Raw genomic sequence first — 22651 nt, 5'->3', positions numbered from 1 at the left:
GAGAGAGAGAGAGAGAAAGAGAGAGAGAGAGATTTGAAATACTTGACATGTTTCCCACACTATATGATCTTTAAACATTCATGATTTTTTTTTGTAACCATCCCCACCCCACCCCACCACCAGGTTTTGATTAAAATCTGTTTGATTCACTTCCTCATCCCTGCATCTAATCCTTGTAGACTGCCAGACCGGCTATGCCATTTGTTAGCATTTAACTTTAACCAAATTAAATAGGAGAGATGGGGGGGGGGGGAGGGGGAGGGAGAGAGAGAGCATGGTTTGTAGAAGAACATCCTTTTCCTTTTCCATGCTGCACGGTGACATAGGGGACATTGGTATGAAGAGTTGGAAATGGTTGCTGGGGCTCTTCAAGTTCCCGTATTTTCCTTTTGCTCCTATAACATGGAGCCTTTTGCAGCATGTGTGCATCAAAAATTTCAGTTCCTAGGTAGCACTGCCTTGTGATCCAAAACAAATGCAGCAGCATATAGTTGTGTACACCTTTGGCAACAGAGAGCCCCTCAGAGCATGCAGCAGAAGGCTCGCTCTGTCTTCTAGCTGACTGAACCATTTTGTAAGATTCCACCATTTAATTTTCAGATGGAACGCAAAGCTCATGACTAACGTTTTATAATAATTGCTTTTAGGTAGATGATTTCAGGCTTAGACTTTGCTATATTAATAAAGAGTTTTGCTTAACACATATTTATTTAAAAAAAAAAAAAGTCTTGCCAAATCACAGTGCCAAGAAGGCGAAGTATCTATAGAGGAGCAGAAGCCCTGACATTTAGTTTAGCCAACTGCTGCAAACTGCCGTACAGAACCAGATTTGTTTGAATGCGTTCTCACACTCCTTCCTCTTCCTGGATGTCACCAGCATGAAGGTTGCATGCTGTCGGAGGCAAGAAAAAAAAATTCAAGAGGATCATGTGTGAGTTTCCATTTCAATAAGGCATTCCTCTTTCTTGTCTCTCCTCAGTATCCCTTCAAACCTGGATTCCCCCGTGCTCAGCAGTTTCACCACAATGAGGTTATGTCACAACTGTCCCCGTTTCTTCTTTTAGTCCCTCTGTCTGCAGACACCTGTTCTGAGGGTAGGCAGCACAAAGGGTTCTGCTTTTATAATGACACGTTTAGCTCTAGCTACAGAAAAAAAAAACATATTTTCAATAAAGTTCATGGGTACTTTTTTTTGCCTTTCCTGGCGAGCAGTTACAGTAGACGCTAGATCTGCGGTGTGGCAGGATGCTGAGAAGCTAGTGGCTTTAAGGTTATGGGTACGGAGATGGGAGTAGGGGAAAAACAAAACACAATCTGGCCAGAAAGATTGCACGTTTCCCTTATGTTGCTTCCCCCCACTCCCTCGAAGGGGAGGAAATCTACTTAAAGAGAAAGTGCGGAAGAAATTTTCTTTGTTTTCTAAAGATGAGATCTTTTTATATGTTTCCAGGCATCTCCCTCTACACCTCACCCACTTGAAGAATTGGTGGTTCCCTGGAGCAGATGCCAAAAATACCATCCCCACACTGATATCATGAACGCTGCATGGTCATATGAACTTACATTCATTTTGTTTTAATCACATTTCCTGATTTTATCAAGCCCACTGCCTAATTATTTTATTTCATCAGTGTGTGTGTGTGTGTGTGTGTGTGTGTGTGTGTGTGTGTGTGTATCTGTAAGTAGATTTGGGTAGTGTTTAACGGATTTAGAGTCAGAGAGAAACACTGTGAGACACTGTGATGGGGTGTGGAAAATGCACTGTTTGACTAAGTGGGAATGTAAAAAATAGTAATGTAGTTCCTAAGAACTAGTAACAAGAAATACTTTGGCAGGAGATGACCTAATTGTGAAAACTTTGTACAGAACTAATATGTGTGTGTGTGTGTGTGTGTGTGTGTGTGTGTGTGAGAGAGAGAGAGAGAGAGAGAGAGAGAGAGAGACAGAGACAGAGACAGAGACAGAGAGAGAGACACAGAGAGAGACACAGAGAGAGACAGAGAGAGAGAGAGACAGAGAGACAGAGAGACACAGAGAGAGAGAGAGAGAGAGAGAGACAGAGAGAGAGAGAGAGAGGAGACAGAGAGAAAGAGGATAAACAGACAGGCAGGCAGGATTTGCTTGCCGTGAAGTGTGGTTTCAGCATTCTGGAAGCTGAGGCAAGAAGACCCTAAATTCCGAGAATAGCTTGAGCTACATTGCAAGAGCCTGTTCAACAAATAATCTAGATATTTGCTCCTGGAAGGTCTCAAAGTATCTAGATTATTTTACTGATGCCACATTTAATCTCATATGCCTGCAAAGTGTTTTCGTTAGAGCTAGAACCTCTTTCAAGGCTGAATGCAGGTGAACTGTCTTAGGAAGCAGCTTTCCTCACTCAACACAGGCATTAGGACTCAAGGTGGAAAATGTATGTGTGATCATACCCTTCAATTTTAAAAGAAGTTTGGGAATATTTTGAAATCAGGAAAATAATCCTTGTGAAATGGCATAACACAAAGAACTGGGATTATTTTCATTGAATGTAATGACTTCCACTGGTTTAACTGACTAAACATAATGTTATTGCTTTTCTCCTTCTTTCAAAATGAACTAACAGAGAAGAAAATCACGGTATTCGGACCTTGACTTTGAGGTAAGTTCCTATGAATTACTTTATAATTTTTAATCGTTTAATTCAAGATGGTCTTATAACTATTCAAACACAGCACCATATGTAGCTCTGTGAATATAATTATGTCAGTGTTTAATCACTATTTAAGGAAGCCAAGGTTCTAAAATCAGGAACCCTACATTATATGTGTCTGAAAGTAAATGGGTTCGAGTTCTAATTACTCCTCCAAGGAATGCTTGCCTGACATTTCTTTTCAACTAAATATTTACTTTATAACTGCTGGTAGTATGTGACTGATATGGGAAGGAATCAGCCAATCTAGGTCATTTAAATATAAGAATGGCAATTTCCTGATTTTTTTTTTTACTTAAGTAATTTTTCCAGTTTTACTTTAGTGAAGACCTACAGGAATGCCAAGGGGATGGCTTGGCTAGTTGGCAAGGCTCTGAGACTGGCTTTTGCTGTGCTGTGACTCCTGTGCTTAGGTTCTCTGTGGTCCTTTTTCCACTAGCTAGCTAGTGTTGATTCCATGCGTGCCTGTGTTTGGTAAATGTCTTTTTACAGATATAAACAAGATGAGGAGTTTCATTTTCCATTCTGCATTGAATTTATAGTGATGCTCTGATATTGGTGTTGGAAGTCACTGAAATGATACCATCTAGGCAGCTTATGCTAAGCACAAAATTAATGGTGTTTAAGTATCACATAAATGTACTTACGCATCTTGAAAATTGGATGTGATTCATAGCCTGCTGACATAATTGTCTATAATATATGATAAATTTCTACAACATGGCTGTACCCTTGTGATGCATACACAGAGCTCAATACTCTTAACTGATATTTCCTGGAGTGCGGAAACTTCCGATTCAGTCATTTCATTTGTGTAAGTGAATGTTGTGATTCTACAATGAACAATGCACATCAATATGAGGCAGGGTGATTTTTATCCACTGTGATGCTTAGTTTCATGCCAAGTGTCCAAGGAAAATGATTTGCTTAGTAGTAGCTCAATTTGCCACAAAATAGTTATGAAGAATCCAGCATCAATGCTTAAATTACAAATATGTAGGCAACTACATTATACCCACATAGCTAGGGATTTGTTTGTCACCAAAGCCTAAATTTGAAAGCAAAGGTAGCAAATCATTTTTAAGCAAAAGTACCAAATCATTTTTTTAAAAATCAGACAAAAGTATTTAGCAATCTTCATATTTGAAGCTGTCATTGTCCTCTAATGATTAAATACTGTGTTAATCCATTAGGTATCGAAAGAATAAAGAATGAAACTGTTTCTGTTTTTATGTGTTATGTGCAGAGTGACCTTTCTTGTGACTACCTAAAGTAAGTTGTGTGTGTGTTTGTGTGTATATGTGTGTGCATGTGTGTACTCCTGAAAGCAATAATCTGTTTTGTTATCACAAAAGGATGAACATAAAAATTAACCCACTAGATTTCAATGAAAAAATACAATAAAAACCTAGATCTGATATTAAGCTTCACTCAAGCAACAAGTTATTAATGACAAAATTAAACACTGAAAACAAATCCTAGCACTCAAGAGGTGGACTATTGTTAGTTTAAGGGCAGCCTGGACCACAAAGCAATTTCCAGGCCAGCCCGAGTTACATGGGAAGAACAAAAGCTGGAAGGAAATTAAATCACACTGTGTCACTGAGAATGTTAGAAGAAAAAAATGTTCCTTTTTCCATCCACTCTCTATGGCAACAGCTAGCAGCTTCCCTAAGCAGATGCTACGCCTTGTATTTCACGCATAAAACCAGAGTGTTAACAAAGATAGCTGTTAGGGGAGAACAGTTGCAGTATAGGAGCTGATTTCCTTACCTCTTTAGCTTCTATAATCATTAAATGATTATGGTAGGAGGTGAAGCTTCAGAGGTGGGGCAGAGTGGGGGTGGGGGGCTCTGAAACATTATCCTCCCCCTGTGGACCATTGGGAATTACTCCTTGAGCATGTGTACAATTCCAGGGGCGTGACAAAGACTCTGTCAAAAAATGGTTTGTTTGTTTTTTTTCATGGTGCTAATACGTGTACTTTTAACTTAGGGTAGCCAATGAAGAGCAAGCTAATTCCCTACTCCCGTACTAAATAGAGACTAGGCTAGTTTGACTTATGTCAAGATCGATGTTAGCCTTCTCCCTGCATGGACTTTACCGTACAATAATCACCATAGATGTTTTTACCCTTGTCAAGCTGCCTTGTAGGCTCCTGAAAGTATCATCCTGTAAAATTTTCAGAAGCACACACCACCCCAAGGTTCATATACAATTCTATTATTCCATTAATTCTTTTTCCTTAAAACATGAGGATTTCTCAAAAATATTTAAAACAGGACTACAGCATGATCCATCTATACCACGCCTGAACATATATTCAAAGTACTTCATGCCCTATGTTTACTGATGCTTACTCATATTTGCAAGGAAATGGAGCCAGCCTTTTTGTCCATCAACACAAGAATGGGTAGTGGAAATGTGATACATAGACACAATGGGATTTTATTAAGCCATAAGAAAAAGATGAAATTTGGACTAAAATGAATGGATCTGGAAGTCATTGCATTAAGCGAGGTGACTCAGACTCAGATTTTTTTTTTAAAAAAATCATGTGTTGCCTCTTACGTGCACATTCTAATTTTTAATATTGTATGCACGTAAATAAGGGGTGTGGGGATGAGTGGAGACTATGAAACTAAGTAGAGGACCATAAGAGGGAAAATAGAGGTGGTACAGGGGGACACATGGAACAGGAAGGCCGACGGTACAAAGGGCTGAGAGGCCCGGAAGTGAAATGAGGAAGGAACTAGCAAACACAAATTTTGTTTGAAAACTGTCGTATTGAGACATAATTATTATATGAAGATAAAAACAATAGCCTTCTTTAAAGTGTTAGTTACTATAGCTGGGTAGACTGAAACGGCATTCACGGTAACACAGCATACCTGACCAAAGAAAGGGAGATTAGAAATAAAGTGGAGAAATGCTGATTCTTATGCTCTGGAAAGTATATAGAGAATATGATTAGGCTTCTTCTATGCTATGTGACCAAATGTCTTCCTTAGTTAGTACGCCAGCTTCTAACAGAGATCCTGATATTCAGTGAGAGTGCATTAACTTTCTTTGCAGAGTGAACAAATGATTAAAAATTAAACAGCAGATTTTCAATGAAGTATGCTTTAACAAACAGCTTTTGAGCCATAATTGAGTTAAGGTAACAACTAGTAGAGCAAGCAAGCGACTATGGAGGAAGCGCTTCAAAGGTATCCACTCTGGGCTGCAAAATGATCACATCAAACATGGCCCAAGGATAGAAATGGCGGTTCAAATCCAAGGGAAAGAAAAGACACAGAGGTTTGCAGATGTGTGGAGTACTCACAAAACAAGAAGTCAAAATTCAATTAACCAAGGGTCAGTGGAAAAGAAATAAACAGAGTAATTTTAAATCTTATACCCCACAAGAGAAGTTTTTAAATAATGTGCTGCTAAAAACTGCTAAGCCTATTTGACTGTATGTTGTTTAGATTGTTTATTAGTTTCTATTGGAGAATAATTTGGTATAATCTGGCTAATAATTTAAAGATGACTATGTTAGTAAAATTCAGGATAGATAGAGAGGATAAAGTAAGAAGTTATTAGTTTAAGTGGCTAACCCAGGAAGGAAGTGATGAACTGACCATCACAGGTGAATCTGTCAAATTTGCTCTTTAATTGAACATGGGATGGCAAGACAACGATGGCTTGCATTTTTATATATACGGGAGACAGAACCAACGAAGCAGATGGACAACTGGTTAGGATGACTTCCAGTGTGGTGTTGGCATGAAGATGCTTAGTGTGATTCGAAGACTCAGACAGATAAAACTGTTCGTATTGGTGAAGACAAACAGCTCAAGGAATTCCTGGAAACATGATTGCAAATAACTATTATAAAATTGCCATGCATAATGGTATCTGGTATCTGTTCCATGTTAAATATATATATACATAGAGTGAGAAAAATTTTAAATCTTCTCTTCCAAAACACGGACATAACCCTTGTCTCGTTCTTCCACTGGAATCATGTATTCTTTGAAATGTCGTAGGCTATTTCTCACATAGCCACCAAATCCATGCGCCTGAACTGCATCAATGGTGGTGAGCAAGGATTGGGAGCAAACATGTATGTTGGATCATAGGGCCACTCTTCACAGGGCTTGGCTTTTATTGGAAGAATTGGGGGCACATGAATAAGCATGAGAAAAAAATAGAATTACTTGATATCACTAGAAACAAGGCTAAGCTATAACACGTGGTTTATATTAATTTCTAAATAGACAGCACACCAATTGAAAGAAACATCTTGTTCAAAACAGGCTCCTTCCTGCTTTGTCCCTGAACCCTTTATAGTAGGTACAAAGTACTAAACAATCAGGGTTTATTTAAAGCACACATTTGACGGGCAAGCAATTTGAACAATTTAATCCTAGAGTGTATCCATCACTTCTATATCATTAAATTTAAACTGTTTCAAAAAATAATACATTTATAACAAAATATATTCTTGACTGGCACTGACAAAATATTATCACTCATTTGTTTTTCTTACACCTCTGTACAGTTTATTTGAAAACAGCGGTGCATATGTATCTACATCAGCATATTTCAGACACAGATGCTGTGGTTCCTGGGGATGCAGATTATTGAGACTCTGGATGTAATGATTCATTAACCATCAGCCCCTCACAATATGGCTTTCAGAATTTGGCTTAATTCGTTCAATATTCACCTTACTCGTTATCAATAGGAGTATTGGCATTCTTTAAAGATCACTTTCAAAAGGCCACTCTAGAGAACAGAAATGATTACAGAGAAGTAATGCACAAAAACATCTCTAGGTCTATCCAGGTGGATATAGGCAATGCAAGTCTAGGCATAAAAAAAATGGTGATTCACCACACTTGTTTATAACTCATGTGAGCATAGGGTCTCCCGGCCCCTCACTCTTAAGCTGAATTAAGAAAGAATTTCTTACATTCCCTGACAATTTCTGTAAGTTCAGAGAACCCATACGCACTAGTACAACCTCTCTTTATAATTCAGACTTTTTCTCTATAGTTCAAATACAACTCTGTGATTCACACTTCTAAATTTGAAAGTGAAAATCACTGGTTTATTGCAAATCTACTCTCAGTTCCTCAAAAACCACTTATGGAGGGGGTGGGAATGCGTAGCAGGCTGAGAGAGAGAAGGCATGTCTCCTGGCTAGAGCCAATACCGCACACGCTCCTTGGGGCTGAAGAGATGTCTGAGCATCCATGACTCACAACCAGCTGTTAGATGCAGTTCCAGGGAGATCCACTGCCTCTGGACTCAGCTGGCACCTACACTCATAGGCGTGCCCCCTTACACAGACACACGTATGTACACACAATTTCTAAATCATATAAAATTTTCAAAGTAAATGTCCTTCCTAATGAAGAAATGTTCTTAATGGGAGGAAAAGATAAAATTTATAATAGTTTTCCATGATTCAGACACTCTTCCTGTTTATACACCTAAGCTATCCCATTCATTTTATTTATTCGGTTAGCATTCACTAAGCAGCTACTAACTACCAGACAGTGTGCTAGGTGTCGAGGATTCACAGAGGAGGAGATCACTGTCTATGAAGAATCCAGAGACAAAATATGAGCGCAGCATTAGAAATCTCATTGCAGTACATCAAAGGAACTCCCAATCCAGAGTTAGGGACCTACTACAGAGGATGCCTAACCCCTGCCCTAGTTTTCACTTCTCTCCCATCTGAACAGAGCAGAATTTAAAAACATGAGCAGTCTATAGAAGAATGCTCTCTGAGTCTTTGAGATATACTCAGAAGAGCAGCATGCTGAGCTGATGTGGAGACTCAGCCCACTCACCATTTGCAAAAGCAAAGTTGAGCTTCAACCTCCTGGTCAATGAAATGGGGGTAATGGCTGTTGCCTCCTAGGGTTACTATGAGGCATTAGAAAAACAATGGCTGCCTTCTCTTAAGTGGCATGCATCTGTGTGGTCTAGGGCTTCACATCCTTTGTGAAAGCCTCCATGATATCCCTGTTAGGTCAGCCTCACTGCGGAAGCTGCAGCTACAGGAAGGCTGGCATTTATGCTTCAGGCCACAAAGATTGAGATGGATGAAATGTCTCCATGTCCAGAGCTAGCAGACTTGGCATGCTCCAAAAACTTAAAGGGCCTCTAAGACTTGCTTAAGACATCAGGTGCCTTAAAATCTCATTTTTAAAAATGTCCAAATTATAATGAATATGCCTTAATGTGTCACTATTTCTGTAATGTTAGTAGCTAACAGGTTCCAAAGATGCCACATCTTTTTAGTTATAAAAGTATAAATTAAAAAAGAGTTTCCATCTCTAAAAGAGGATTTTTTTGTCATTGTCGTTGTTTCTGTTGTTATTGTTTTTGATAAAAATGAAGAAGAAATAAGGAACCAAGCTACTTGAGAGAGCATATATCCACTTAGCCTGGCGGTCATCTTGGGACAAAGGTTAATTCATCCTTCACAACAATGTTAAATGATATTAATTTGAGTGCAAAGGAGCATTACTATGTACAGATTTTTAATTATAAAACATCCCTAGAGTATTTGCAGTGGATTTCAATAAAAGTAATTGAATTATGTATATACTTCCCAACAGACTATTTTTTGTGTTTCTACATAGAAAATATATGCTAGAGTTTTTAATCATCATTATAAGATTTTAGAACATTGAGGTATAAATCAAATTTTATATAAATGTTGATTTCTTTGGGAAAAATGATATAAGTCATAAAAGAAAGAAAGAAGTAAACAAACAGACAAACAAACAAAAACCTTAAGTTAGTAAACATCCAAGAATAGTCATCAAAATGGACCGATAAAATTCATAAGCATGAAAATGTCTCCTTAGGTGGCTAAGATCACCAGAAGTATAAATGCCACAAATGAAAGGTTTCTGAAGCAGTTAAGAGGAAACTTAATATCTTAATATCTTGTAAAACAAACAAACAAACAAAAAACCTAGAAGTATAGATAAGTTTTAAATTCAGAACATCAGTGGGTAGAAATCCTGCAACGCTCACTTGTAAAGTTGGCGTTCTTATGGAGGGAAGCTACCTCATTCTTTACAGAGATACGAAGATGTACTTGAGGCTATCTATGAAGAAGATGGAATTGTGTGGATGGAACCAAACAGTCTGTGTGAGGACGTGAGCTGTTTGCAGCTGCTATAATTGATGCCCCTTCCAGCTCACAGGCTATTATCACTATGGTGATTTCTGGCAGTGCCACCGTGGCCACTTCAGTTCAAAATGATTATCTGGCAATATATTTGCAACTAATGTTTGCGAGTAGGAAATGCTCTGTATTTCAGCATCCAAATTGTCATTGGCCTCCATATTTATTGCAGGATATTTTAGCTTTGTTATTATAATACCTTTCATGGAACTATGTGAAATATTTCAAAACGATCTCTGGTTATATAAAATTGGCAGCCACCACAACTTTTGTTCTTCCATTGTATATTTTTAGTATGTACAATCAATCTAATTTTTAAAAATAAAATCCTCCAAATTCAGAATCAAGTACTGCTCTTTCAAAAAGACTCTTTCCATAAAACCTCCAATCAGTTAATGTATCAAGTTTCCCAATGATTCATTTGACACAGGCTTTGCTTTTTAAACATTCTTTACATAACGGAGGTATTTGATGATGAAAATTATGACAAAAACTTGAATAAGACACAAACACAAACAAAAGATTCCTGTTGGAAAGACATGAACTAATTTAGCTCTTGGCCAGGGAGCAGTAGTAAATTTGATTGGCATTCCCAGCAACCTGGGACAAGAGAGCTCTGTCAAAGCACAGTCAAAATAAGCTCAGAAGGAAAAGGATGAATGAAGTGGCCAGAGAAACCTAATCAGCAAATGCCTGCAGCCAAGCAGAGGTGTTGTGCCTTTGGAACCAGGAAGCTTCAGGACAGTGCGTTTCTTGTCTTTGAAGAGGGATGGTTTCATTAAGAAGGGATTCAAGGGCATGGTTGAAAATTGAGCTAATCAGAATTCTGAGAGAGAGAGAGAGAGAGAGAGAGAGAGAGAGAGAGAGAGAGAGAGAGAGAGAGAGAGAGAGAGAGAGAAGATGATCCGGACAATAATTCATACCTTTCATTTAAATATAAACTTGTAAACACTTGGAGGTTATCTTATTTGCATTTCTCTTAGCTTCCCCTCTCACTTACTTAGTATCCTCATGTTTTTAATCACAGCTATAAATTTCCATCTCTTTGGATTACAATGCAATTAATTCTGTTGTTCTCCATTAGACCTTGAACTACCCAGAGGTAGTAATTCAGCCATATTTTTTTTTTACCATTGTTACTCAAGCATTTAGCACAGTGTGTGGTATTCATAAGTATGCATTAAGCGATGCAATGAAGTGTGCTTAGTGAAAGGATGGTGGTGTGACATCACTTCTACATAAAAATAAATGACTGTGTAGTAATGTTCATTTCTGTGATAATGTGGTGTTTTTTAAGCATTCTGTGTGTCACAGGACAGTAAGTTAACGAGTGTCTTAGGACCTGATACTGCATGGAACTACTTGTCTTCCAAGCATAGGGCATACTGAATTTCCTTGCCAGCTACAAGGTCCTCAAAAATCCTCTACTGAGTTGCTTATGTAAATCCTCACTCTCATAAATCTCCATCAGCCATCACTAGTCAACTGATGTTTGCCTGGCGTTTCTCTCTCTACATCCGGCGAACCTGTTTCATGTACTCTCTTTGAGACTGATGGGAAGTTAATGGCGCGGTAATTGCTTGCTATGTTTCATGTCCCATCATGAGTCATGCTGCCGTGTTCTCATCCTCAACCACCTGATTCTTCAACAGCCAAGTCCCAGAGCTCCAGCGGCAAGATGGAAATTGGTTACTGCACGACTTAAAATGGCAGGATTCTCTCACTGAAATGTAGGACTTTGGAAGAGGAAAAAAAAAAAAAAAGAAGAAGAAGATATTAGCATAACAGTGATTGCCTTGATATTATTCATTAAGTTAGGAAATTAAACTCTGCAGAGAAGGGGACAGGCTTTTATAATATGTTAAAATATTCAGTTTAATTTTCCATTTGTCCTTCTCCCTGTTTGTCCTTTCTGTAAGCATCTTTTTAGAAGAAAACTAAGCATTGCCCATCTCTCCCCAAAGACACACAACAAATCCTTCCATCTGAAAATATTTGCTAATGGAGATAGTGATTGTCTAATGAAAGTTCAAAGCAGAGCCCAGACACAGATCCTAATAGCCTCACGCAAAACACAGAAGCGAATGGTGTTCAGATGTGTAGGTTTCAAAACACTGTGGACTTTTAAGAGTCCTGGAGAGTCATCAAAACGCAGATTCTGAAATTTTGAAAGTGAACATCTCGGAAGAGTACTTGGAGATGGGGAGAATGCATTCTCTGACACTTTGCTGCTAGCATCCCTTAAATGCTTTGTATTAGAAAAATATTCCGCTCCAAGTGCCCAAGATAACTCATACTTGCAAGCCCATTTGCTGGGTTATAATGGAGTAGAGAGAAAGGCATGTAACTAGGGAGGAAAGGCATTAATACACTTTTACCTGTGATCTTAATAGCTCATCCGCCACACAATGAACTCTCCAAACTGTGACTGCTGGCATTCTGCGCCAGCCAGTAAGCAAGTAAATGGAACCTATGGGCCAGATCTCCCTTCTGCAAAGCTCAGCCATTATTCTCACTGAGAGTGCAAGGGTTTAAATCCCACATGTCTTTCAGGCGCGTTAGAGCTGTGAGTCAGCATTAATGGCAGTGCCTGGGATTATGTTCCCGCTTAGTGCAGTGAGCTGTTTGTTCTGTTTATAGAAAGAAGACATAAAGAAGCAATAGTTCCCATGACAAACATCAAGGACTCAGGTGCTTTACAAAGTCCAAATTTCTAACATTTTTTTGCAGAACAGACTCAACTTTTAAGAGATGAAAAAAAATCTTACACAAGAATGATGGCCACAAGAAGGGAAAAAATACTTTTTTTTTTTGTAACCTTGCAAGTGGAAAGAAAAGGCCCATTCTTTTTCAGAAAGAACTAGGAATAGGGAAAAGGATTTTCTACATGTCATTTGCATATGTGATGTCTTTGGGGACTACAGGGCCCTGCCAGGATTAGCTTCACTTAGTATTAAGCAGTTTTTTTAAGAGCATGTGAGTCAAATTAGGAATGAGAGCCACCCTGTTCTCTCTTGCAGAAGGTCATGCACACAAGGAAGAGGCACATGGAATTGTTTCAGGAACTAAATCAGAAGTTTCAAACTTTGGACAGATTTCGGGACATACCAAATACAAGCAGTATGGTGAGTATATTCTGCATCCTAGGTGCCCCACAGCAAGCTGGGCCACTTCTGAGGCCAGCTATGCCCCTTGCCCTCCAGGACAACTGTAGAAGAAAAACAAACATGAAAACTAGTGCACACAGGGAAATTAACAAGCCTAAAAATGCACCTGGGAGAGGTGACCAGAAAACTTACTAAGAATGACAGAATCTCTAAGTATTTCATTTTAATTTAAAATGTACTCCCTGATAAGCTTTAATTAGGATTAGTTATGTATCAAAGACAGGTTGGCTTCATGTGGGCATTGTACCACCAGTTAAAATTCAGATACCTCAAATCTCTGAATAGTTTGCTAAATGTCCCCCACTGTTATTCTAATGCCTGCCATTTTAAGGCCACAAAAGATAATACCAGTAGAAACATGATGCAACTCAAATCAGAACAGCACAATTTAATTCCAGAAGATTTGTTTGTTTAGGAAAGGAGAGTTTTGGATGAAAGCCAATATCCGGAACTTGGGTTGTTGGTGGTAACCATTTCCTTCTCATTCATTCATACCACTACCATCTTAGTATAGGACTCCATGAAATTAACTCTGTGCCCTTACTCGGTGCCTGGCACAGTCATAGCCTCAGAGAAGGCCTTGCAATGTGACTGGTAAGTGAACTGTGCCAGGACTCTAGGAGTTTGAAGTACTTGACAGCACAGCCACGAGCTGCCTGAGCTTGAGCGGGTCTTGCAGCTCTTCCCTCCTAAAGCTTGACTTTCTCTTCTTACCTGAAACACAGAGCACAGCAATGGATGCTGTGTACAGACTTCCGTCTTTGTAACATAAAAAAAAAAAAAAAAAAAAAAAAAGGAGAAGACACTGAGGTATGCTGGGTCTGCTGCCTCGCGCCAGCTTTTCAGTTCACATGTGGTGTTCCTTGCCCAGGCAATGCAGCCTGGGGGTGGTTCTTCTTTACCAGATAGTAATAGATGAATGATCAATGTATAAATGTAGATAGATAGATAGATAGATAGATAGATAGATAGATAGATAGGATAAATGAGATGGGTGATAGACAGATAGATATAAAGAGATACATAAATAGATGATAATAGATGATTGATGATTGATAGATGACAGATAGATATAATAGTTAGATGATAGATTAGATACATAGATAGATGATTGATAGATGATGATGATTTATAGATGATATATAATAGATGATTGATAGATAGATAATGATTTATAGATGATAGACAATAGATAGGTAGATTGATAAATAGATAGATAGAGGCAGGTAGACAGAGATAATTGATATAGATAGATAAAATCATTTTTATAGGTAGTTATATAGACAGATGAAAGATATACTATATTACTTATACTAATATTATTTGTAATCTCCATATATGTGAATAACCTGGTTTCTGATCATCTTCTATTGATTCTTCCACATGTATCTTATGAGTCTTAGTCCTAGCCAACTGATTAATTATATTAGTGAATGAAAAGCTAAGGGATGAAACACACATATGTCCTTATATTTTTCCTTCATTCCTCCTAGTACTTATGCACTGTTGGACATGGTAAGTTACTGGTAAGTGGTAACTATGGGTTTATTTCACAGCAATAATAGCTCAGTCCATGATGTTAAAATGAAGGTTATTCAAATGCTACATACTTTACCTCTTAACTAGAATCTAAACAGTATATGTATCAAACTATTTTCCCCCAAAGAATAAAGAAATGCTAGATATATAGAAGATACTTAAACTTCATGTTTTGTGAGTGATTCTTTCTCCACTCCTCCAAATATTAAATCATCAATTTTTAGCTAGCACCAAATGAGAATGACACTACTGAGATTAGACCTAAACACATTAGCTACTCATTTCAGAATATTGAAAGCTAACATGAAAATAAATTGAAGAAACATTGAAACATCATTTTGTGTGTGTTTTCATTTTTAAGTAGAGGTTGCGTTTACAGGCTGAAAGGCTTATGAACCAGCTACAGCTGACTGACTGCTGTAATATGATTGTAATTTCCCCTTGTTGTCTAAATTACAACAACTAGTCTGGGCATTAAATCATTAATGACACAAATGTCTGTATCTCTGTTTCCTAAAAGCCAAAGTAGTCTGCTAATCACACCACACTTTTGCGGTGGTACACCTTTTCTAGGAGAGATTTATAAATATTTATCATTTGGGAGTTTGGGAATGGGAAAGACACAGTCATTACTGCTGCGTGACTATTGTCCTAAATATCTGAGAATAGAAAAAAAAGGGTCCTTTATTCATCCCTGATTAATAACAAACATGCAAATGAGTTCATTATCCTTAATTCAGTCACATAGTTTGTAGGGATACATTGCTAATGAAAAATTGCATAATTGGGAAGACGGACATTTTTAGGGAATCACTTTTTCTGTTTTTTGGGGAGGGCTGCCTCTTTCCACCACTTGCCCAACACTGCTAATGCTGGTCATTATGCAAAATAATACAACTAGAAAAATCAAAAGGGGACTGAAATATCACTTAGTGTTTTTTCTTACTTCTAGGCAGGAAGATATATACAATAGCCAATAAAGCATTGGGTGCTTTTAGGTGATCTGCAGAGGTGAAATTCTTCTACCTTGAATGGTTTCACCATTTGGTCAAAATCTCTTTCTTCCAAGAAACTTCCAGGAATTCATGATCTTTTAGAATAATCCTTCTCTCTTTTGCTTTGCCTAAAATTGTGGGCAGGTCGGGAGAATGAAGGAAGCCAAGAAAGGATTGTGGTAATGAAGAAGGAACAAAATAGAAAAGAGAGCTAGAGCATCTTAACCCTGCTGGACCTTTATATGCCATTCCTGGCTACATCAGCTGTTGGAAATGTTCAGGCATCTGCTATGCTTGGGATGGTTCTTAATTCTCAAATTCACCCAATATAGCTACTACTGATGTGTCCTGAAGCCAAATTAGCATATTCACAAACTCTATGTATGTTGGATTACAGTGGCTCTGTAATGACTAGGCTTTTACTAATTACACTTCATTTTAATTGTCTCTTCTCTCTCCTGAACTTGAACTCAGAACAAAAACAAAATCAAGAACATACACTCAGGAACTTATAAAAGTCACATCATTTTGTACCATTATATTTAGGCCTCCGCTGAAGCCTTCCAAAGCCTCTGTAGCTCTCTCTGCAGAATTCAATGATCCCTTTCAGCTATTGACTTGAGCCACAGAGTATATGAGGCTCTTTCTCTTATTAGAGACTACACACTACCCTCATGCTATGCTATACCCAACACACGCGCAGATGAGCTGACTGTGGCCACCTACCCTGTCCACTAGCTCACTGACTGCTTGTAGCAGGTCTGTTTCCTCTGGCTGCTGGATGCTGCAATCTTGTTCCTCATGGAAGGGCAGGTGACTTCAGGCCAAAGGGACTACCACATATTTGTGAGTGGGGAGGAAGACAGAGTTAACATGGCAGTGTCTTAGGATAATAACAGAAATGGTTAAGAAAGCCAAGTTATCATTTAATACTTGAACTCCACAGAAATTCAAGTGATCTTAAGCTAAAAAAATTATACAAATGATATTTAGATATTGTGCCAATGCTTAAATTTAGTGACTTTAGTTTCTGTGTTTCATCATTAACATATTTTTTAAACCAGAAGGGGATCCCAACTGTTCCAATAACAGCAAACGAGCTAGCATTTTGAATACCTGCCGTCCAGTCAGAGTCAGACTAATTGGATTTTTTTCATCACACTAAAGGGTCCCTGGAAACTATTGTAAACACTGCTCTTGTCTAAAGCAGATAGGTTCACTCTGGGCTTGCTGCAGCAGAATTAATAACAGTGAGCCTTTCCATTGGTGGTTGGAGGATCAGGTGACCCACAGCACCTCCAGACTCTCAACTATTTGTTTCTGTCTACAAAATAAATTCCAAGTTGAGAAGTTTGGTGCTCTGAAACCCTCATACTCTGGCTAATGTTCATCACCTGGCTGCTTTTATTCTGCTTTTTATCACCCCAAATAGAATGAATAAATGACTTTTGCCATTGTTCGCCATCTCACTACTCAGAAATTTGATATCCTGGTATAGTTACAGCCACCTGCCCTCAGGGGTGTGCATTCATAGCCAACTTTACATTTCAGTTCCATCCTCAATGTCACTTTTCTTAAAAAAATAAATAAAAATAAATAAATAAATAAATAAATAATAACATGCTTCACACAAGCAGCAGCTATTCCCATACTTTGATTCCAATATTACTTTTTTCTGGAACACAGATGTGAAATAGATGGGGAGAAAGGGGAAAACCAAAAGATGGAGTAATTATGATCAGCATACATTATTCGCCTAACAGAACCATCCCTCTGTGCAATTAATATATATTAACTTTTATACACAAAGTATGCAACTTTTATGCTTTCATTGATTATGCACACTTTCTGTAATAAATATCCCTATGAAATAATAAACATTCAATGCCTCAAGTGACATTTAAAAACTGTTTTCAAGTGCACAAAGAAAGTATTGATTAACACACATGGTATCAAGTTCTTTGTCACACAATGCAAAGCCGATCTCTGTTATGCAAGTATTCAAACTGAGGGTTTACATAGAGTGAATACATACCTCAAGGTCACATTCATGTTGCATGAAAGAGCTGGTATGTGGACCTGGCTGTATCAGACTTTTAATCTTGGGTTCCCTAGTGAACTGTTCTGCTTCTCCAGAAGAGATGTATTATTTTCCCCCCTTGAACTTAATATAATAGGAAGTTAAAAGCAGCTGGTAAAGAGTATGAGCTGAGGGAAAGCAGGTGAGAAGAAAGGAGAGATGAAGTTTGAATTTTTTTAACATATAGAGCTAAGCAAATCTTCTTCATCTACCCTAAAAGTTTACTCTTCATTAGATCTTACTTTTCTTTGATTTCTTCATAATACAACTAATTCGTGATGTGCTCAGGATTTTAGGGTGCTATTTGTAGATAGAAGTATTTCTATAGATGATCTTGCTTGTATGATTAGATATGAGGTTGGAAGCATTGTGTAGAACCAATATAAAAACAAGTAACAATTTTGTGTTCCACTCACTAATTGACTCTAATGGATTGAAGACTAGATTTGGGGAGGAGGATTGAGACATTAATGACTGCTAGAGTAATTTTTTTTTTATTAATCAGAGTCTCCTATAAACAACGACTGAGAAAAAAATTTCAAGCAATCTTAGGAATCTTGGAGAATAAATTCAAGGGCTAATCGAAATTAAAAAGAGCCAAGAAAAGGACTAAGAGTGCGGAAATTATGTAGTGAAGCTGAGTTCCATTGTCTCTCACGGATAACGATAAATTTTAATGACGTTCTGTGTCAAATTAAAGCCAGGATTAGTGTAAAAGCGTCAACCCTCACTTGACATCTCCCCTTGCAACAATCAATAAACTCAGCTTCAATCAATACTCTATGTAATTTGGCTTTCATCAGATTAACCCCCCAATCATTTCAGTGTTTGGGTTTTATTTTCTTCTAAGGAGTTTCCAGTTGTGATTTCCATCTTGTTCTTCGATGATACTCAGCTGATTCTGGGCCATTCAAACCCTTCCACTCACAGAAACCTTTAAATCACATGGATTTGAAATAAATCAAATTCACTAGTAAATCGTAGCAAAATATCAGACAGAGCATTACTGTGGGAGTTTGTTCATGTGCTTACTGAGCTCTACAAAATGGCAGCTGTGATGGCAGACATAAGTAGGAGAAACCCAAGTCTTAGATAATAGGAAGCATGTGCACTAAAGCTTACTGAGTATTCTGTGCATACTGTGAATGGTGAGTATTCACAAGTTGAAATATTCCCCTGTACTGCTGGATACATTTTCCATACGACTGTGATCTTTAAAGGGAAAGGTAATGGGTGTATCACCCAACCACATAGAATATCGTGGGTAGAAAATAAACATCCAAAAATCCATGAAGTGAGACAGTATAGCAATGTATGAATATTCAAATATGCTAATCTATTGAAGAAAATGATTTAGTTTTGTTGCTGTTGTTTTGGTTTTTTGTTTGTTTTTTTCTCAATGAAGTGCTACTAGGTTGGGTGAGTTGGGTGACTATTTAGCATTAAATAGTATGACCTGAGAACTATCTTCACATTTGTTTATTAAAATTTCTGCCACAATCTTTAGATTTTTCTACATCTATTCTTATCAATGATTTAATTTTTCTCCGTCTTTTTTGTAACAAACATCCACAATGACATTTGGATATATCATCTCCTTTGCCTTTCACGGTACTGTTCACATCTTTCAGTTCCTGAACTCTATAGACACAGTGACAACTCAGTGACGATATAAAAGTGAGATTATTACTTTATCACTTCGTCCCTTGAAAGAAAAGTTAAATCGAAACTTCCCTGTGTGGCTACCCTCAATTTTAAATCATCTCTGAATCCTAGAAATTGCATACTCGCTTCCTGGGGAGGATAATACTAATCAAAAAATAAATCACCTCTGTTTTTCTCCTCAACAGGAAAACCCAGCACCAAACAAGAATCCATGGGACACTTTTAAACCCCCCAGTGAATACCAACATTACACCACAATCAATGTCTTAGACACGGAGGCAAAGGATGCTTTGGAGCTGAGGCCCGCAGAGTGGGAGAAGTGTCTGAATTTGCCTCTGGATGTGCAAGAAGGTGACTTCCAAACAGAAGTGTAACACAATCAAAGCAAACTGAGGTGGAGACACAATCAAATGTACTGACACTGAGACTTGAGAAGCCTGGCATTTCCACCTGGACAGTGTGACTTTCCTCGGTCAGGACCTTCCTGGGCCAACATCAGTGTTTTCATATGGTAAATGCTCACTGGTCAGGCTAGTAGAAAGAAGGCCAAGTGTACAGTTCTCACCACCCCGTGTTGTAAGTACCCGTGGAATGGATTTGTAAGGTAATCTTTCTAGATAAACCTCAAGCAACAATTCATGTTGTAACAGCTTCATGTGGTTTAGTTTTCAGAAAACTTCACCATGAAGCACAATGTACATATTTATGCAGTTTTTAAAGTTTATAACAGTCTGTTTGGCCATTACTACACTTTTTACTTTATAATATAAAAGCAAAGTTTTTGTCATTAAATGAATGTTTGTTGAGCTACATTCTTCATTGCTTTAAATGCAATAAAGTAATAATCTCACTTTTATATGAATAATATATTTCACATCTTTATTATTGCAGTTTTCTCTAGAAGGCTTTGAGTAGCTTTCTCTGCTGCAGATGTGTATAAAATATTTAAAATGTTGTATGGTGTAAATAAACTTTTGTCTACATATCAGTTTTTTTAGTGCATTTTATTTTGGATTTGTTGAACAGAAATTTACATATTTATAAAGTTTTCTTTTTCAATACCGACACTGAAAATGTATTCAGAGTTTCAAAAGCATACCATTATTACTCTTTTAAACCTAATGATTTCTCAATGTAATAATAGTTTGTATAGTGCTTCTGTATTTCCTACTTACATGCCCTGTGGAACAATGCACCATGTAAACAGGGTGTCGGAAATCTTTTCTTCTTGTGGCATAATGACAAGGGGCAGAGAACAGTAGGCTGCTAAACGGAAAGCGATGCAGGGCAAGTGTTTTTGGTGATTCCGTTTGCTGCACGTTTCACAGAAAACTACTTCTGCCGTCAGAGTTCTTCATAGCATAACCATCAACGAACATATCCGGGACCTTACTTATCCGATCTGCACCCTCCCCAGCAAAAGGAAAAGGAGCACGAATGTGCTTCTCCCTGATTAGAACGTTCGAAGCCTGAGATGAGCTAACTGCACAGAAAGCCCACAGGGCCCCCTCTCATAGTGCTGTCTCTTGCTTATTCAGACCCATGTTCAGCAAGGCCGAGAAGGACTTGAGCAATTGCCAGGGTTTTGGGGTGTCTGGAAAGAGTGTATCATGTAGCCCAAAGCATTGAAGGTAAGAGCATTGAGAAGAGTTGGGGTGTCCTGAGTTGTCCCAGAGTTTTACTTTGATTAGCTTTTAGCTAAGCCTGAGCTGTGTGCTCCGTGTTTGGAACTCATGTAGATCAGCTCCTTCTCCTGGCTGCTTTGGAGAACCCTGGCACACAGGGTGAGCGGAATAGGCTACGCTCCTTCAGTCTTCAAGCGCAACCCTAAGCTGGAGCCTTAACTACACAGCTCAGGTGGAACCCCTGTCCCATGTTGAAAACATTCTCAGTGTCAAGGGGTTAAAAGTATATTTTTAGTCAGATTTTAAAGATAAAAGTGGTATCGCTATGAAAAAGTATAATATAAAGATTTTTCAATAAATTAAATGCTAATTATGATACAATTGCATAGTCTATTGAATTTATAACATGATTTTTTGGGGGTGAGAAGGAACGTTTGATAACTCTTTCTCCTTCTGTGGCTCACACCCTGCATCCCTCTCTTACATATACATGGACATAGGTACACACATGTCTCTTTGTGTGTGTGCACACACATTGAAATCCATGGTTCTCTGCTCCACCTCAGAAACCTATCACTATGAAGAAAGACTGTGTAGAAAGCCACTCGCTCCAATTTGTACAACCTTAATGTTTTTTGAAAAATCGCATTGGTCAGGTGTTTCGAAATATAAATTCAATAGGTTTAAACATACATAAATTCAACACATTAGATTAATATTTCTTCTAAATAGTGGCTGTCCTAATATAAATCCTTATATTTCTTAGTTTTTTTCTCTCTCTCTTTATTTCTACTAATTCAATATTACATGGCAGTTAACCAGAAATTGCTTACCAAAATATTGTGACTGGAAGTTTGGGGTTGCGAGGAGGTTTACAAAAATATCATCACGGCTCCTTTGTTATTTTTGTTTTTTCATCTATATTTTTAAATCCAGGTGGAAAGTATGTAGGAATCATAAGGCCAGTCAGGGAAATCTCTTTTAATCTATTCCTTTTTAAGTTGTGTCCCACGGTTTCACACACCTGTGAGCGTACACACAAACACATCTTCAAGGCTGACTGCAGCTGTCTCCTTATATGGGGACTACCATCTAGTCCTGGGCAGTTCCTTCCCTGCCCATTGTACTCCTAGCCTTCCAGGTCAGTGTGCCCTTACACTAGAGGTTTTTACCCTTTACACACATCTAAATTTTAATTATGCTTCAAGTAAAACATGAATATTTCATCTTGATGGTGTTTTCCATGATTTTCTGAGCTACAATCAATTTCTACTGTGACCGCTTTGGACCCCGTTTCTGTACTCCTCTTAGGACCTCTCAGACCTTCTGTCTTGTTTCTACTTCTGACGTCCTCTGGTAGACTGTAAGTGCCTAGAGGGCAGAATTCATATCAGGTCCATTTTGTATTTCTTACGGGACATAGCACAGTAATTTTCACACAATAAATGTTTGTTAAATTATTTGTGGTATTTATTTTAGTATTTCTTACAGGCATGCACATCAAATCACACACACTTCTAAGTATTAAGCAACTATGATGGATCTGCTACTATCTCCAGCAGTTAGGATTCCATAGGATCTGTGTTTTAGGTAGTTGAGACTAGATTAGAAATGCCAAACACTAAGGCAAAATAAGCAATCTAACTAAAGTATTATTAAAGGCTTATTACTATGGATCACTTCTTTTTGTTATTAG

The 22651-nt window shown here is 38.0% G+C and overlaps 1 protein-coding gene across 2 annotated transcripts in view; it reads left to right on the top strand.

Annotated features, from left to right (window-relative positions):
• The window catches only part of ADGRB3 (adhesion G protein-coupled receptor B3), a 708182-nt gene extending 685765 nt beyond the window's left edge, over positions 1 to 22417 (top strand). The window contains exons 29-31 of one of the 2 annotated variants that reach the window (XM_084755177.1): positions 2600 to 2635; positions 12905 to 13009; positions 19516 to 22415. In XM_084755177.1, coding sequence (XP_084611303.1) covers positions 2600 to 2635; positions 12905 to 13009; positions 19516 to 19704 — 330 coding nt within the window. In that variant the 3' untranslated portion in view covers positions 19705 to 22415. Of the gene's footprint in view, positions 1 to 2599; positions 2636 to 12904; positions 13010 to 19515 lie in introns of both variants that reach the window. The other variant, XM_084755178.1, reaches the window with a different exon arrangement.
• The last annotated feature ends 234 nt before the right edge of the window (positions 22418 to 22651 follow it).

Source organism: Acomys minous, assembly GCF_964271855.1.
Source record: "Acomys minous genome assembly, chromosome: 13".
NCBI classification, from domain to species: domain Eukaryota; kingdom Metazoa; phylum Chordata; class Mammalia; order Rodentia; family Muridae; genus Acomys; species Acomys minous.
Note: the sequence above shows the minus strand (reverse complement) of the source record. Positions and strands in the feature narration are given on the sequence as shown.